Here is a 17,358-nt window from a genome sequence, read left to right as displayed (position 1 = left end):
TGATCTTAATAATAATAGTAATTCATTACATTTATATAGCGCTTTTCTCAGTACTCAAAGCGCTATCCACACAGGGAGGAACCGGGAAGCTAACCCACAATCCTCCACAGTCTCCTTACTGCAAAGCAAGCAGCACTACCACTGTGCCACCTGTGAGGATCTTCAGTCTAGAGGGCTATTTTTTCCTTTTTATCTTTGATCCTAATTTTATTTGCATCACAGAGGTTTCATCCCACTCATTTAAACCCTAAACTAGTGCTGGGCCGTATGACCAAAATTGTATATCACAGTGTAGCGGTTGCCACATGTGCTTTATTCCGTGGGGAGTTTGCTGCCTCTTTGGGTGCATTGCAGGGAAGAAGAATGCTGTAAATACACCTTTAAGGGGGAGGTCATAACTCGGTCAGGGCAGTTGGTGGTGAGAACTTAAAAACCGGAAAAGAAGGGGAGAAAGAGAGACATCTTGTGGTGGAGCAAAGAGAAGAGACGAGGTAGCGCCAAGTAAAAATATCTGCTGGAACAAGTTCTTTTTTTTGAAGATACAGCGACACAAGGGAGACGCGTCTCTGAAGAAGGACCTTTTTTCTTTGATTTCGCTGGAATACTTGGACTGGTAGGATTGAACTTTGTTGTTATTGGCCGTCGTATTCCAGTAGGGTTTCTCTTTGCCCTGCACAATAAGGACAGTAATCCCCTGCAATGCACCCAAAGAGGCAGCAAACTGCCCACGGAATAAAGCACATGTGGCAACCACTACAACGGTATTTTTCAAAATTATACCGGTTTCACTGTATTCAATGGTATTTTTTTCTCCTTGCATGAGTGGATGTTAACCACATTTTCCACTGCAATTACTGCAGTAGACTGGCTAAGAATAACCTATTTCACTGTCATGAGCATTGTATATAAAATATTTTAATGTGCACACAAGTATTAATACAGGTTTGTATGACCCCATAAAGTGATAGTTTTCAAGGGGGTGCACTAATGAAGAGAATGAATCACATTGCATGACAGTTGCAGTCAAAATATAGAACCTTTTTATTGAAAATATTTTGCAAACAACTTAAACTAAAATTTTGACAACATATTTTCAACCATCCAAAGAGGAATTTAGACTTGGTAAAATATCCAGAGGTGCTTGTCAAAAGTTGTATTGTACTGAACCTATCTTAGAAAAGGAATAAATAGTAAATGTTTTTTGTAAACCAACTACACTTTCTGCTAATGTTAACAATCTCTGTCCACTGACACGTTAAAGTGACTTTTTAAACAACTTTACCATCATTAAACTGCATAATATTTAAGCTAATAAATAATAACAATAAAATAAATAATAGTGCAACTTCCAGTAATATTACTATTACTTCAAGACTTCAAGCCCAGGTGCATTACACAGTATTCACCAATTAAAAATAAAATAAAACAAGTGCAACTTGGTGATGAGACATCTTTACCAACTGAACCAATCAATTAGGCAAATTGCATTAATATGGACCTTGCTTCAAGCTAAGCTATATACATAAATAATAAAACTGCAACTTGCATTTACAATGCTATTTGTGGTATAGCCCTCCAGAAGCGTATTAGGGCCAAGGTGAAGAAAAAAAAATACGGACACAGTGAAGAAAAAAAAAAAGCTATATGTCGAGAATAAAGTCAACATGTTGACTTTATTCTCAACATTTCCACTTTCGTCAAGATTAAAGTCAACATTTCCACATTATTCTCGCCGTTTATGTCGAGATTAAAGTCGACATTTCCACTTTATTCCTATAGTTTATTTTGTCATTAAAGTAGAATGTAGTAAACTAAACTTCATCCTAAAATCAATGTTTACTAGATTTTGTCAAACCCTGTCATAAGTTAATGTAGCACATTAAATGCTTTGTGCTGTGTTCCCCGACCCAGTTGTTAATCACTATGTGCTTCTTAAACTGACTTCCTTTGCACTAAGAGGAGGCACAGGCAGCAATTGCTGCACAGAATACATTCACTTCATGATATACCTGCTCTCTGAAAATTTAGAATGCTAACATAAATACTTGATATCATTTTCATGATGAAATGCATTAATGCAAGTATTAAACATGCACGGTAGTGTGGCGGTAGTGCTGCTCCTTAGCAGTATGGGGTCCCCAGGTTTACGTCCAGTGTAGAGAACTTTATGGCAAGTGTGACAAGGCTCCAAGAAACTGGATGTATGAATGGGTATCGCACAGGTTTAACTTAAATATTGTGTAAATGTTGGGTTTGTGATCTCATGGTCGGAGACACGAACACAGAATTCAATGAATGTTCTTCTAAGCGGGCTTTATTTACTGCATGCATGCTGTCTCAGTCAGACGTACCAAACCCCTTGTTTCTGTCCTTCCTTTTTCTTTCTCCGCATAACCAATCACCACACGATAAACATCTTTGTGAAATTAAAACTAGTTATAAACTTAGACCACGGAGTGTTCAGAACTTTAAAAAAATCTTCGTTATACATGTTTAATTATGCCATCCATTCAGGGTTACGCCCATCCCAGCAACCATTGTGTGCGAGGCAGGAGCAAATCCTGAAGAGGGCGCCAGCACATCACAGGGTGAATACGAGCAATACATACACTAGGGTCAATATAACATAACAAAACCCCACATCCTATATGACTTTGAATGGAAACTGAAGCACACAGAGTAAACCCACCAGAAAAACATGCAAATTCAAGGCAGGGAACACCCGGGACACCCTTGCTGTGAGGCAGCAGTGCAGTCTCCACGCCACCGTGCCCCCACATGATTAATACATGCTTTAATGCATTTCATCATGAAAATGATATCAAGTATTTATCTTAGCATTCTAAATGTTCAGGGAGAAGGAATGCCATGAAATTAATGTGTTCTGTGTGGTGATCGCTACTTGCACCTCCTCTTAGTGCAAAAGGAAGTCAGTTTAAGAAGCACATAGCGATTAACATGGCTCGGGGAACACTTAACACAAAGCATTAAATGTGCTGCATAACTTATGACGGGGTTTGAGAAAATCTAGTAAATTAAATATTCATTTTAAGATGAAGTTTAGTTTATGATGTTCTACTTTAATGACAAATTAAGAGGATAAAGTCAACATGTCGACTTAAATCTCGACATAAACGGTGAGAATAAAGTCAACATGCCGTCATACTATTGCACAGTACCCATGTACTTTGGAAAAAAAATAAAACAGTACAGCTAGGCTTGCAGTATTATCCAGTAGTATAGAAACAGTATTCACACATTTGAACATAATGGTCCACATCCGACCTTTTAAAACCAAAGTATCTCCAGACAACAGACACGGCTCCTTTTTTCGGCAAAAGTTCGTCTGTGTCATCATGTTCAACTTGTATCGTCTGCTACGCTTCGGAATGTTCTCTGTCCATTTTCACCATTCGGTACCTCCACTAACGCATGTACTCCGTTGCATGTGTGTTTAGCAGTGCAGCAGTGAAAAAGGTCCCCACTTAAACAGTTTCCTGCTGCGCCAGGTTCGGAACATTGTTTAGGCTATTTAAACCGGTTTTGCGATATATGAAAAGTCCATATCATAACAAAAAAAAAAAAACGGTTTTTGGTATGAACCGGTATACCGCCCCGGCACTACCCTAAACCAACTATTTCTGTTACAGAATCAAGATTATGCCTTACTCCACAAATTGAACTTTCCTTTAAGCATCAGTCACGTATGATATAAATTCAGTAAAAACGTTGTCAGAAATTGGAAGTTCAAGACCAATATTATGTATTTTCAAGCAAGGAGGAGGCTGAAAAGGAACTAAAGAAGCTGTTTCCGACACTCTTTTGAAAGTTAATAAGGAGCCATATTCTGTCAAGGCATGGGAAGGACCTATCATCTGCTGTCGGATTCACTTTTAAAGAGACTGGTATTATAATTATACATCGTTTTCTTTACTTGGACATTATATGTTTATGTCTTAATTACAGTTATAGACGTGAGTGTGGAAGTAATTAAAGTAGGGTTTGGTGCCTTTAAGTAGGCTGTTTAACATCATACTCTTGGTTTAGTGCTATTTCTACTATTACATTACTATTACATTTATACTATTACATTAGGATTTACTATGTTTATCCTAGACTACTTTTTAAAATCATACCCAGCATTCATTCTTTTATTATCTTAATACCTTAAAATTGCTGAAGATTATTTTAAGCTTAAAGACTGTTAATGATTATATTTTCGGCAGATAGTATTTAGAATTCAGTTGCAATAGATATCTCTTTGTTTTAATTCTCTAATGCTGCTGCGGGGTGGGGTTTGTTTTGTTTTGGACGTGCTCTGTCTCTTTGTATGTCAGAGGACCGGGACATCGCGAAGTGGGATCAAGCCTCATGTGGGGAATCAAAATGGGGGGGGGGGGGGATAAAGGGGGGAGAGAAGGAGAGCAGGCTATATCTATCTATCTATCTATCTAATCTATTCTTCTAATCCTTATAACTATAAATATCAATGCAACAATAGGATAAAATGCAATAACTCATGGGAAATTTTGAAATTAAGAAAACTGCCTCACTTCCAGTTAAGACTATAAAATGACATTAAAAACTCAGAATCAATGTCTCCATGATGGTACAGTTAACTTTGTGAGCTGGAATGTTAAAGGCCTGAATCACGAATTAAAGAGAAAGAAAGTATGCTCTCACCTAACAGGCTTAAATGCTAAAATAGCATTTTAACAGGAGATCCACTTACTAAGCAAGGATCAGTTCAGACTACAAAAAGACTAGACTGGCCAAATGTTCCATTCTAGCTTTATAAAGAAAACTAGAGGGGTGGGAATTCTCATACACAGAAAAGTTCCATTTGTAGCATCAGATGTAGTATCAGACCCTGAAGGGAGATATGTGATGGTCACGGGCAACTTATTTAACAGTAAAATGATTTTGATAAATGTTTATGCACCCAATGTCGATGATAAGGAATTCATGCAAAATCTATTTGCACCCATTCCCAATGTGAACACTCATAAAATTATAATGGCTGGGGACTTTAATTGCGTTTTAAATCCACTCTTAGATAGGACTCCTGTGACGGGGGGACGACATCTAACACTGCAAAGACAATTACAGTTTTTAACTGACCACAACTTACCAGACCCCTGGAGATTTCTTAACCCAAACTCAAGATCATATTCATTCTACTCACCAGTGCATCATAGCTACTCAAGAATTGATTATTTTTTTATAGATAATAATTTCCTGCCTACGATTAAATCGTGCAAATACAACACAATTGTTATCTCCAACCATGCCCCTCTAGTCTTGGAGCTAAAATCATTATGCCCCTCACACTCACCTCGTAGATGGTGTCTTAACCCTCTTCTATTAGCAGATGAGAACTGCACAGAATTCATATCCAAACAAATCAGCTTCTTCCTAGAGACAAACACATCCTCAGAGGTCTCTGCAGGAACACTCTGGGAAACTCTAAAGGCCTTCTTAAGAGGACAGATTATTTCATATCTTTCCCACAGAAATAAATTAGAAACCAAGAAATTGTCAGAGCTAAGAAATGAAATTACTAGAATATAAGAAGAACAAGCCAGGCGTCCAAGTGAAGCTCTTCACAGGAAAAGGCAGGCCCTGCATACAGAACTCAACATCTTAACAACTAAAGAAACTGAACAACTTATTTATAAGTCAAGACATCATCACTATGAACACGGAGAGAAAGCTAATAAGCTTTTAGCTCAACAGATTCACAAACAAGAAGTTCGCAATGCAATACCAGTAATCACCAACACGAATGGAGAAGAAATTATTGACCATAAAAATATAATGCACACATTTAGAGATTATTATAAATCCTTATATTCTACTGAGTTCAAAGAAGACAACACACAATCTAATGCATTTCTAGATACATTACAGACACCACAAATAGATGCTTAAAGTGCTGAGGAACTGGATAAATCTCTGACGCTAACAGAATTACTAGATGCTATAAAGTCACTTCAAAACGGGAAATCAGCAGGCCCTGATTGTTACCCCGTAGAATTTTATAAGAAATTCTCCACTCAGCTAGCGCCCCTCTTATTAGCAACATTTACAGAAGCTAGAGACAACCAAACACTACCTCAAACATTTGTCAAGCATTAATCACCGTCTTTCCTAAACAAAATAAGGACTTGTTACAATGTGCATCATACAGACCAATTTCACTCCTGAATAATGATGTTAAGATACTCTCAAAAATTCTAGCTAGAAGGATGGAGAAAGTGCTGCCCTCGGTAATAACACAGGATCAAACTGGATTTATTAAAGGCCGACACCTATCTTCCAATCTCCGACGCTTGTTTAATGTTATATATTCACCAGCAAAATCAAACACCCCAGAGATATTACTATCATTAGACGCAGAAAAAGCATTTGATATGATTGAATGGAACTACCTTTTCACTGCATTGGAGAAATTTGGGTTTGGCCCGAATATTTGTGCATGGATCAAACTACTGTATACCAATCCAGAAGCTTCAGTTTGTATTAACAACATTTGTTCAGACTACTTTAAGCTAGAACGTGGTACCAGACAAGGATGTCCCTTGTCACCACTGCTGTTTGCAATCGCTATTGAACCACTGGCGGTTCACTGTCGAAATTCCTATTAGATAAAGGGGATTGATTATCAGAGAAGGACTGGAACAGAAAATTTCTCTATATGCAGATGATATGGTTTTATATACATCAGACCCAGAAAACACTGTGCCTGCAGTTTTAACAGCACTCACAGAATTTCAAAAGATATCTGGTCTTAGAATTAATCTGAATAAAAGTATACTCTTTCCAGTGAATTCACAAGCATATAATATTAGATTGGACACCCTACCTTTTACCATAGCAGATCAGTTTAAATACCTATGGGTAAATATCACAAGTAAACATAAAGCTCTTTATCAACAAAATTTTGCTGTCTGTATGGAAAAAATTAAGCAAGAGTTGCATAGATGGTCAACCCATCATCTCACTCTAGCCGGAAGAATTAACGTTGTTAAGATCAATATCCTTCCTAAACTTCTTTTTTTATTTCAAAACATTCCAATATATATCAATAAATCGTTTTTTAAGCAATTAGATTCAACCATAACCTCATTCATTTGGAACTCAAAACACCCACGTATCTGAAGAGTGACCCTACAAAGACGGTGGCATGGCTTTACCTAATTTTCAGTTTTATTACTGGGCAGCAAACATACAAGCCATAAAAGCCTGGACACAAAAAAATGAACATACCCAGGCTTGGTACGCAATAGAAGTTAAATCCTGTAGTACTTCTTTATACTCCCTGCTCTGTGCTCCAATAAATGCAAGTTATCGCAAATATACTAATAACCCAATTGTGCTTTACTCACTTAGAATATGGAACCAACTTAGAAAGCATTTTAAGATGGAAAATCTTTTATCTGTGGCACCTCTGCAAGAGAACCACCTCTTTCAACCCTCGCAAACATATCCAGTTTTTAATATCTGGAAAAGTTTTGGGATTAAAATGCTCAGAGATCTTTACATAGACAACATATTTGCATCTTTTGAACAATTATGTTCCAAATTCAACCTCCCAGCTACACATTTCTTTCACTATCTTCAAATTAGAAATTTTGTTAAACAGAAACTGCCCGATTTTCCTCACCTCGTACCCTCCACCATGCTGGAAAAAATACTGCTCAATTTCGAGGAAGTAAATACCATTTCCGCATTATATAAAATCTTATTAGAGTCCCTACCTTTCAAATGCCCAAGAGGACATTGGGAAGAAGATCTCTTAATCAATATATCAGAAAAAGAGTGGAAGGTAGGAAAGCAGAGAATTCACTCGAGCTCCATATGTGCAAAGCATAGAATAATTCAACTAAAAATTATATATCGAGCTCATCTGTCTCGTTTAAAACTGTCCAAAATGTCTCCAGGGCAAGATTCAACCTGCGAACTCTGCAACCAAGCTCCTGCCTCACTGGGTCACATGTTTCGGGCCTGCACCAAACTAACATCATTTTGGACCAAAATTTTTAAGTGCCTTTCAGACAGCCTTGGGGTCACAATCCCTCCTAACCCATTAACAGCTGTGTTCGGTGTTCTTTCAGACGGACTTGAAGTGGAGAAGGACAAGCAAACGGTGATTGCATTCACTACACTTTTGGCACGCAGACTTATTGTGTTAAATTAGAAGAATCCTAACTCTCCTCTGATAAGTCAGTGGGAAACCGATGTTTTATATTTTTTGAAATTGGAAAAAATCAAATTCTCAGAGGATCTGTACAGACTTTTTTTAAAACCTGGTAGGATCTAATCAATATTATTTTAGAATAAGAGAAATAACTATTAAACCATTTAATTCCCTTCTCCATTTTTTATTTACCTATATATATTTCTTCCTTTCTTTTGTTTATTGTTGCCTTATTAAAAAGCCCTAAGCAATTCTCCTTTGGCTAAGCTCTCCTTCTCAGGGGTAGGGTTTGATTTGTCTTCAATTTTTTTTTCATTATAAATTGATCTATTTGTATGGAATGATTACAATAAAATAAATAAATAAAATTAAAAAAAAAAAAGTCAGAAATTATTGTGTAGTTTACATTTATATTTTGTGTAATTTTTTTGTCACTTAACGCTTTTCTTGTGAATTTGGCCATTAATTTTGGTGTATGAGTGAGGTGCTAAGACTTCTAAACATGTATTGCAGCAAGTAAAAGGAAGCTGTTGACACTCCTGTTGACGAACGTGGAAAATAACTGCCATATGATTGATTTTCTTTTTGATATTTTATTGAGTGTTCTGCACATACTTAAACCAATTTGATAAATTTTAATTAAACCATAGAAGAACAATGCCTGAGAGCTCAATGTAATTTTCCAGCTTATTTAACAGAATAGAGTAGTCAGTGGTGATAAAGAATGCACTTAAATTTAATAATATAATTACTATTACATTTCCTGTAGGTATTAAAATGTCACTTACAACACAAGTTAATGCTTCTTCTGTACTGTGACAGTTGCAAAAGAAAATTATAAGGTGTGACTGAAGCTGCAGGTACTTTAGAAATAAAGAGTACTATTGAAATAGGTCTATGATTATAAAGGATATATATAAATGCATTAAACGTCGTGCAAGTTAATAATGATTTATTGATAATGTTAAGAGTAGGTGCTGCCAGAACAGTGATTAGGCTGTTCACTACATACTTGTATTGTGTCTAGGTCAAAGGGACAGGGAATTGGTTCAATTTTAGAAATTAAAATTATGGTTTCCTGTTCTGTTATTAAAATTATTCAAATGTTGTGTACAAGGAGGAGCAGGGTTTAACCATACATTATTTAGTTAGCAGGATGACATAGAAATGTAGCATTTTATATTGTCACAAAATCTGTTATGATTATGTTAGCATTGCAGTTCAGAATTCAAACTTGTCAGATCAGCAACTGAAGTAAAAGTTCATGAGGACTATGTCTGTTTTAAAAAGTAATCAGAGCAAACCAGAAAAAACAGCTTTTTTATTTAACTTTTGGCACTGCATGTCCATGTAGTTCAAAAGACCTTGCCTTTTACTGCTTTATATCTATGCTGTAATTTTTCAGCATTATAATTTAAATGTTTAAGTATTTTCACTGAACCAGGGTGAGTTTTTAATATTCTATAGTGACTTGTTTTGAGAGGGGCTACTGTGTCTAAGGCCTGTTTTAGAGAAACATTATGATTATATGTCAGCTGATCTTTAGTATTCTCCATAATTAAGTCTGAACTTTTCAGAATGTCCACAAATTGTAATGTAGATGTCACTGTTGTTGATTTAATGTGCTCATTTATGTGGTTTAAATAGATATATTTTTGTATCACTTATGGAAAAATTAACAGCAAAATCTATCAATTCGTCAGTGAAATCCATTTAGAAATCTGAAGGAAAATATTATAAGTAACTAAGAATCTTGACCAGTAGAGTTCAGTTGTAATGAATCCTTTACTTTATCCAAATACAAAGATTTCTCTGAGTAATACACATTTTTTGTTAGAAGGTAATACTCATTCTTTTTGTTTACGCTGCATAACAGTTAATAAGAACATTGTCCATTACTTACAATTTCTGTATGTGCTCACTTGACTTTATTTCTCTCTTAGTTAAAGAGTTTCTTCAGGCAGAAGGCCCCATGCTGTTAAATATGCGAGTAAAGCATCTCATTAAAGTAAATCAGCTAGAGTGTGCAGCATCACTTGCAAGAGCCTGTGCGGATTACCCAGAATTTGGGGGAAAAATTAATTTTAAACAGACCTACCTCGTCTGTCTTTGTGCTGTGCTGCCACAAGATCAACTGATGCAACAGGTGAGTACTAAAAATGTGGGCTTGTGAAAGGTTCAGTTTTTGAGTGATGAACCAAAATGCTTTTGAAATTGTGCCTAAGGTTGTCATTGCCGGAATTATGTTACATTACTGGATATGACTTATCAACTGTATTGTTTCTTTTAAACATTCGTTTTATCAAAGCATTTTATGAAATTTTGAGAAAAACAATTAGGTTTTCTTTTCAGATCTAATATGCCCAAGTAGCTTTGTAATTTTGGCAAACAATGTGCATGTATTTTAAAATGTTTCTTTGTAATATATATAAATGCCACTTAGTTTAAAATATTTGCATCCTCTACATTGTCTGAACAGAAATGTGTCATTGATTACAACAGTTTCATTTAATTTTTTTGAGGTATGTTTTACAATGCCAGAATATTCAGCTGTTAAGTAAATGTTTTGTATCATAACTGTGATTTGTTTTTTGCAATGAAGTAAACAGCTGAATGAACATCCTCCAGGAGTAATGATTCCATAATTTTTGTTAAGGGGTGGATATAATCATTTTTTATTTTTTATATTTAGTATGGGCTTTAAACAATATTTTTCAGTTGCTTGACAGAAAATGTCAGAATTTTTGAATATGCACATGCATAGATAAATCAGTTAGTTTGTGATAAATTGTTCTAACCCTATGCTGAAATCACCCCAGTATTATAACCCTACCAAAGCCAAATCCCCCCCATTTGTTGTAATACTTGGGGGATTCACATCTTTGACACACATTAAAATTTAAGCCTTGCCTTTTATTTTGATATTTATGAAAGCCAGTACTTATTTAATTACGTGATAGTTGGGAAACTACTTGATGGATATACTAGTATTTTGAAGCTGTTACTGTTAGTATTTATATATTTTATATTGTATTGCAGAAAACATGACAATATTGTTCAATTCAATAATGGAAGTACTTTATTAAAAAGCCATTAAATGTGATTTCTGTTTTTGGCATGGTATTAAAAGGTATTAAATAGCTGATGTGTTTTATCTAAAATCAAGCATTCAGTCTTCAAAATCAGAAATGTCTAATAAGCATTTAGAACATGTCATATTAGTGTTGTTTTGCAGCTCCGATTTTTCAAATACTTGTCATCTGTTTCACAAATTTTCAGATTATTCTGTAAAATATACCGTAAGATTATACATAAGGGTTATCTGTCAGGTCTGTGATCCAAATCCACAGAGTTAGGTGCCAGACTGAAGAGCAGAACTGACAAGGTAGTCTTCTCTGAATTTATGCCTGTGCCACACACCAGTCTAGGTAAGATTGAGAAGGCTTGACGCGTGGCTCAAATCTTGGTGCAGGTTAGAAGGGCACTGGGACTCCTTTGAAACAGATGGGACCTGTTCTGCCGAGACTGATTATATCTGAACTGGTGGGACAGAAATGTATTGGAGAGGTGTATGAATAGGTTAATCCAGCATTGTTTACAGTGGGGGTTGCAGGGAGTTTACGACAGGCCAGGTTTAGAGCTATATATGAAGAAACAAACAATAGTGTAAAAGTAAAAATGCGTAGTAATGTAAATTCTAACCCAATTGTAAAAGGAGTGACACTTTAAAAATACTTTGTCTTAATGCTTGAAGTGTCAAAAATAAAGTATTGTAGCAGAGCATAATTATGTTATTATAGCAATAACAGAAACATGTTCTAAGTAGCAAAGATGGGGATAAGTATAACATAGAGGGATGCATATTTTTAGGAAGGATAGACGGAACTGAAAAGGAGGTTGGGTTGCTGTTTATGTCAGACAGAATTTACACAAAAGCCCTGTTCAATTGGATGATGAGTGCCATCTTAGTGAGGACATGTGGCTTCGCCTGAAAAGCATTAGGGAAAGAATCCTTATTTTACGAGTATGTTATAGACCACCCAATGCAGACAGTAATTTCAACATACATCTTGTTAGTAATATTAAAAAGGCAGGTTTACATGGGGATATTATAGTCTTTAACTATCCGGATATTAACTGGGATATATAAACATGGAAAAACACAGGAAAGGGTTACAAAGCAATCTCTAAAACCTGGGGACTCCAACAAACTGCCGTAAGAGTCATCATCTCCAAATGGAGAAAACTTGGAATAGTTGTAAATCCTAGTAAAATTACTCCAAGAGCACACAGAAAATTAATCTGGGAAGTTATAAAAGAACTCAGACGTATATCTAAGGCCCTTCTCAGCTTAGTGTATATCCGCTTTCATGATTCCACAATTAGAAAGACGCCCAGCAAAAATTGTGTCCATTGGAGATTTGCAAGGTGAAAGCCACTGCTAAACCAGTGGAATAAATGTTCTTCTAATATTTGCCAAAAAACACATTTATTACCCTCAAAATATTTGAAGTAATGTTTTATGGACTGATAAGTCAAAAGTGTAAGTTTTTGGAAGACATGGGTCACATTACATCTGGCATAAAAGCTAATACAGCTTTCCTCAATAAAATCAGCATGTTCACAGTTGGACATGGTGGTAGTAGTATGATGGTATGTGGACATTTTTGGCACTTAAAGGTCTAGATTACTTGACATGATTGAGGGAAGCATGAATTCATCTCTATGCCAATGAGTACTGAGAAGAGTTGGTATAATGAAACTAAAGCACATTTGGGTTATGAAGCAGGACAGTGATTTGAAGTGCAAAATCAAGTCCACCACTGATTACCTAAAAAAAATAAATAAATAAATAAAAAGTTTGTTTTAGAATGGCTTAGTTAAAGTCCTGACTTTAACCACATTGTTGAGGTGAGAAATTGAATGGGCAGTTCATAGTCAAAAACCCTTCAATTTGGCTAAATGAAAACAATTCATTAGAGAAGAGTGGGCCAGAATTTCTCCACAATGATGTCAAACACTGATCTCTTTTTGATGCTAAAGGTGGCATGCCCAAGTGTTAAGGGGGCACTTACTTTTCACATAGGTGATATAGGTATTGGTGAACCTTTTTCCCTTCAGTAAATTAAATGATGATTTAAAAAATGTGCATTGTGTTTGCTCAGGTTGTCTTTTATATTATACTAAGTTTGGAGTTCAGAAACAAGTGAAATGGATACTTTTTTAGGGCACTGTGTATACTCCTGGGATAAACCTTTGAAAAACAGAAAAGAAATACTGTGATGGAAGAACAAATTTAACTATATACCTAGAAGCTATAGTCCTAGAGTAAATGAAGAAACCCAAGCTTAACAGAGGTTGATTATTTTAGCAGGGCAAAAATTGAATATCAAAAATTTAACTATAGTATTTAATATAAACACAAGATTATGATTTTAGAATGATCCCAGTCTTTAATAATCAAAAGACCAGAGAAAATTTCTGAGCTTACAAAGTTGTTGAAGGAATGGGTAATTCCTAAAGCAAAAATAGAAGTACACCTAGTCGTTTGCAGAAAACATTTGGAATCTTGATTTCATCTAAGAAAGTTGTTATACTGTCTGAAAAGATGCTGATGCTTGTAAACATGCCACATTTATTTTTATTTGTGTTCATTCTCTTATATTCAACAAGTAAATTCTAAATCACCATTAAATGTTCAGAAATTTGACATGCTTAATTATGCACCCCACATGGATTATACTGACTTGTTTTTAATTAATGATTTAGTGAAACATATGGTTTGCCCAAGGTTGCCCAAACTTTACATACAAAAGTAAATGCAGCCTTTATGACACTGCAAAGCATTTTTATTTTACAGTGTTGCTTCCTCCATCAAAAGTGTAACTTGATCTCTGTATCAGTTAATATTTAGTCTTCATTTTAATAGAGCCATTTTTGTTTTGGATAGATTTTTTTTTTTTAATAACCCTTAGTAAGTGGCTACATTGTGTACTGAAAGTGGGAAGCTACTTAGGAGCTGTCTTCAATATCAGTCAGTATGTTTAACAATATTTTTGTGTAGTAAAACCAAAGTATATATTAATGTATATTGCCAATTAATAGTTAAAGTAAAAGAATAATGTTTGTCAGAAACTTAATTACGACAGAAAATTACAGCGTTTACCAATATCACGAAAAATAAACTTTAACTGCTGACTAAAACTGTGGTAGAATCAAACCTACAAAATATACATACAGTACAAACTGAAACAAGGTGGGGTAGATAACAGTATCTTCAAAAATATTCAAGGGTAAGAAGTAAGTTAGATACTCAGGACAGTGGTTAGAAAAGTAGAGGGGGTTATGGTGTGGTGCCATGTTTGCCAATAGCATGCTGACTTGTTTAAATTGTTTCAACATTTTTCATCATGCATATGTGATAGGCAGGGAGGAGTCAGACTTAAACACAACATCCAGATGCCCTCCCTCTATTAAACGCCTCAGAAGGCAATCAGTTTGAAAAGAGCTTTGTGTTGAAATGGGTCAGCATTTTAAATTTCATGTTTACAAATCATTGATATTGCTTCACAAATACCTTGTAGTTGCATGTATCTAGCATGCAATAAGTTCTGGGTTGGTGCTAATAGTACTTTTTCCATGTCTGTTTTATGACTGAACATCTTCATAGGTTATACATAGAATGCAAGGAAAGTGCTCGCTTATGTGCTCACATAAATGACAAATGCTTTTCCTATGCTACCGCATTCTGTCAGTTTGTGATTGCAAAGGAAATACTTCTGTCAATACCTTCTTTGATCTTATTGAAGAATTTCTTTTTTTTTTCCCCTCAGATTTCTGAAGTAGATTGCAAGGACGCATTAGAAATGATCTGTAATCTTGAGTCGGAAGGAGAAGAAAAGAGTGCTTTAGCACTGTGTACAGCATTTCTAACCCGTCAGTTTTTACAAGAAGATATGTACTGTGCTTGGTAAGTTTGTAGAAATTACAGAAATCACCTTTTTACTTTAAACTTACTATGTTGTTTTTATTGCATAAACATTTACCTCCATGTTAAAAAAAAATGTTAACATTTTTTTCCATTAATGACAAGTTATATTTATTTACATGGTTTTTATATTATTTTGTCTGAAGTACTTCTCCGTAATCCACGGAATGTTTATGTTTCATAACTTCCACATTGGGCAGACATTCATGTGGCTAAGTTTGTAATGTTTCGAGGCAAGTTTCTCTGGTCATATTGCGTGAAGTATGTTGATGGAGGTACACAGTCTCAAACACACATAATTAGTGGGGCTACTTAAACAGCATCCTTAATTTTTGAAAATGAATTGGTAAATACTAAATCTGTATCATTTGTGTTTTTTTTTTTTTTTGGTAACAAAATAGTGTCCCTTGGCATAACGACTAATATGCAACTAAAGCACATACTGTATGCAGTCAAAAGCAAAATCAACATCTGATCACTTGTACAATGTAGTTTGTGAACAGAAGTCATCTAGTAGGAAATCTGAAGTAATAATCTTAAATTGACAAGATTGATTTCAAAAAAGTAATCTTAAAATTGAGACAAATCTAAAAAAAAGAGGGAAAGGTTTGAAATAAGTCATTGGGAGTGTTGCATTTGAAATGTGAATTAATTTGACTTGACATTAAAAATTACTCTTGAGACTGTTTTAATTAGCTAATGCTTCCAGCATGTACTGATACAAACCTAAATCTCACCACAGCAAATGTCACAAATTTGACAAAGTGATTTTTCTGACAAACATGGTACGAAAAGTGCATATATTGTGTAAGTAAAAATATCCTAAATTATCCTGGTATTCAGTTGCTCAATTGTGAAAATGATATTATAATTTCTGAAGCCTTTATTTATAATGCTATTTTAAAGCACTTTTTTTTTAGTTACTGGACAGTGAAGATGTGAAAAATAACCACCTTCCCTATCTCTCTAATCACAGTGCTCCTCAGAGACATATTAAGTTCAGTGTAGCTTCCTTGAAAAATTGCATATCAATACTATAAATGGTACATGATTTATAAATAGCAAAGCTTTTATGGACCAAGTAAAACGTTTTGTCAAACCCTTCCAATGTTGGTCCTCCTGATTTTGTACATTCTGATTACACACTTGATGAGAACTTCTGAATAAAGTAAGTGTTCCCACATTGGCTTTTGGCACCTTTTTATAATGTAAGCATACAGTAGAGAGAAAGCTTGAGATGGAAATAGTTGTGTGTTTTTATATGCATTCTAAGAAAAGAAGTAATACCGTTACGGAGCAATGACATAATCAACGTAGTCGATTATTTAAATTTGCCAGTTGGTACGGCATATGTTGACACTCGCATTTTTACCATCTTTCAAGAGATCAGCATGGCAGCGCCTAGTTCATCTGCAGGTCCTTAAGGTTAAAGACCATGGACTTCTAAAGTATGTGAGTACTTTAAGCCAAAGCCAAATAATACCGTGTTCTGTACACTCTGTAAATATGAAATGGCACATCATAGCAGCACAACACCTATGCAGAAGCATCTGAGACAGAAGCATTCCAGGGTTTTGTACGAAGACGCTGCAAAGACAGCACCTTCAGTTCTAATTGCTTTTGTTTGTTCTGATTGGAAAAAAAAGCTGCATTCTACAGTCATTTATTTTCCTAAGTGCGGAGTTTCATAATGGACACGTCACCTGGCAACAATGCATTAGTAGGCTAGTGCTGAGTAACAAGACTCCCCAGCCACAGGAGGAAGCTTATAATTAGCAAGAAAATAAAAGATACAATCTTAAAGTAATGTACAGTGTGACAGAAATAGGGTATAATGAGCAGAAAAACATTTTGTTAGCCAGTGATTATCGTGAGGTTTATGATACGTTATTTTACTCTCACTTTATATATATATTTTTTTTTGACCATGTTTTTGTTATATAATCTGAAGTGTTACTTGAATTGATGTTGTATTCAAGTGTTACTAAAGTTGGACTACTAAACAGATATGTTTGTTATTGAAATCTGACTCAAACAAACTCCACTGTTACATGATCTTGCGTTTTTGCACTTATGTTGTACTGCTAAGCATATCTGATCTATAATATTTGGTATTTAGAACACTGGAATCAAACTGTACTACTTTTGTTATCAAAACTTTATTTGTGAA

At 35.1% G+C, this 17,358-nt stretch overlaps 1 protein-coding gene across 16 annotated transcripts in view; it reads left to right on the top strand.

Annotated features, from left to right (window-relative positions):
* The window catches only part of znf292b (zinc finger protein 292b), a 109,566-nt gene that overhangs the window by 70,682 nt on the left and 21,526 nt on the right, over nt 1-17,358 (top strand). For 15 of the 16 annotated variants that reach the window (XM_051925263.1, XM_051925273.1, XM_051925271.1 and 12 more), the window contains exons 5-6: nt 10,144-10,346; nt 15,034-15,170. In XM_051925263.1, coding sequence (XP_051781223.1) covers nt 10,144-10,346; nt 15,034-15,170 — 340 coding nt within the window. Of the gene's footprint in view, nt 1-10,143; nt 10,347-15,033; nt 15,171-17,358 lie in introns of those variants that run through there. The other variant, XM_051925274.1, reaches the window with a different exon arrangement.

The sequence above is a fragment of the Erpetoichthys calabaricus genome, chromosome 3 (assembly GCF_900747795.2).
Source record: "Erpetoichthys calabaricus chromosome 3, fErpCal1.3, whole genome shotgun sequence".
Lineage (NCBI taxonomy): Eukaryota > Metazoa > Chordata > Cladistia > Polypteriformes > Polypteridae > Erpetoichthys > Erpetoichthys calabaricus.
This window is presented reverse-complemented; position numbering and strand designations above follow the sequence as displayed.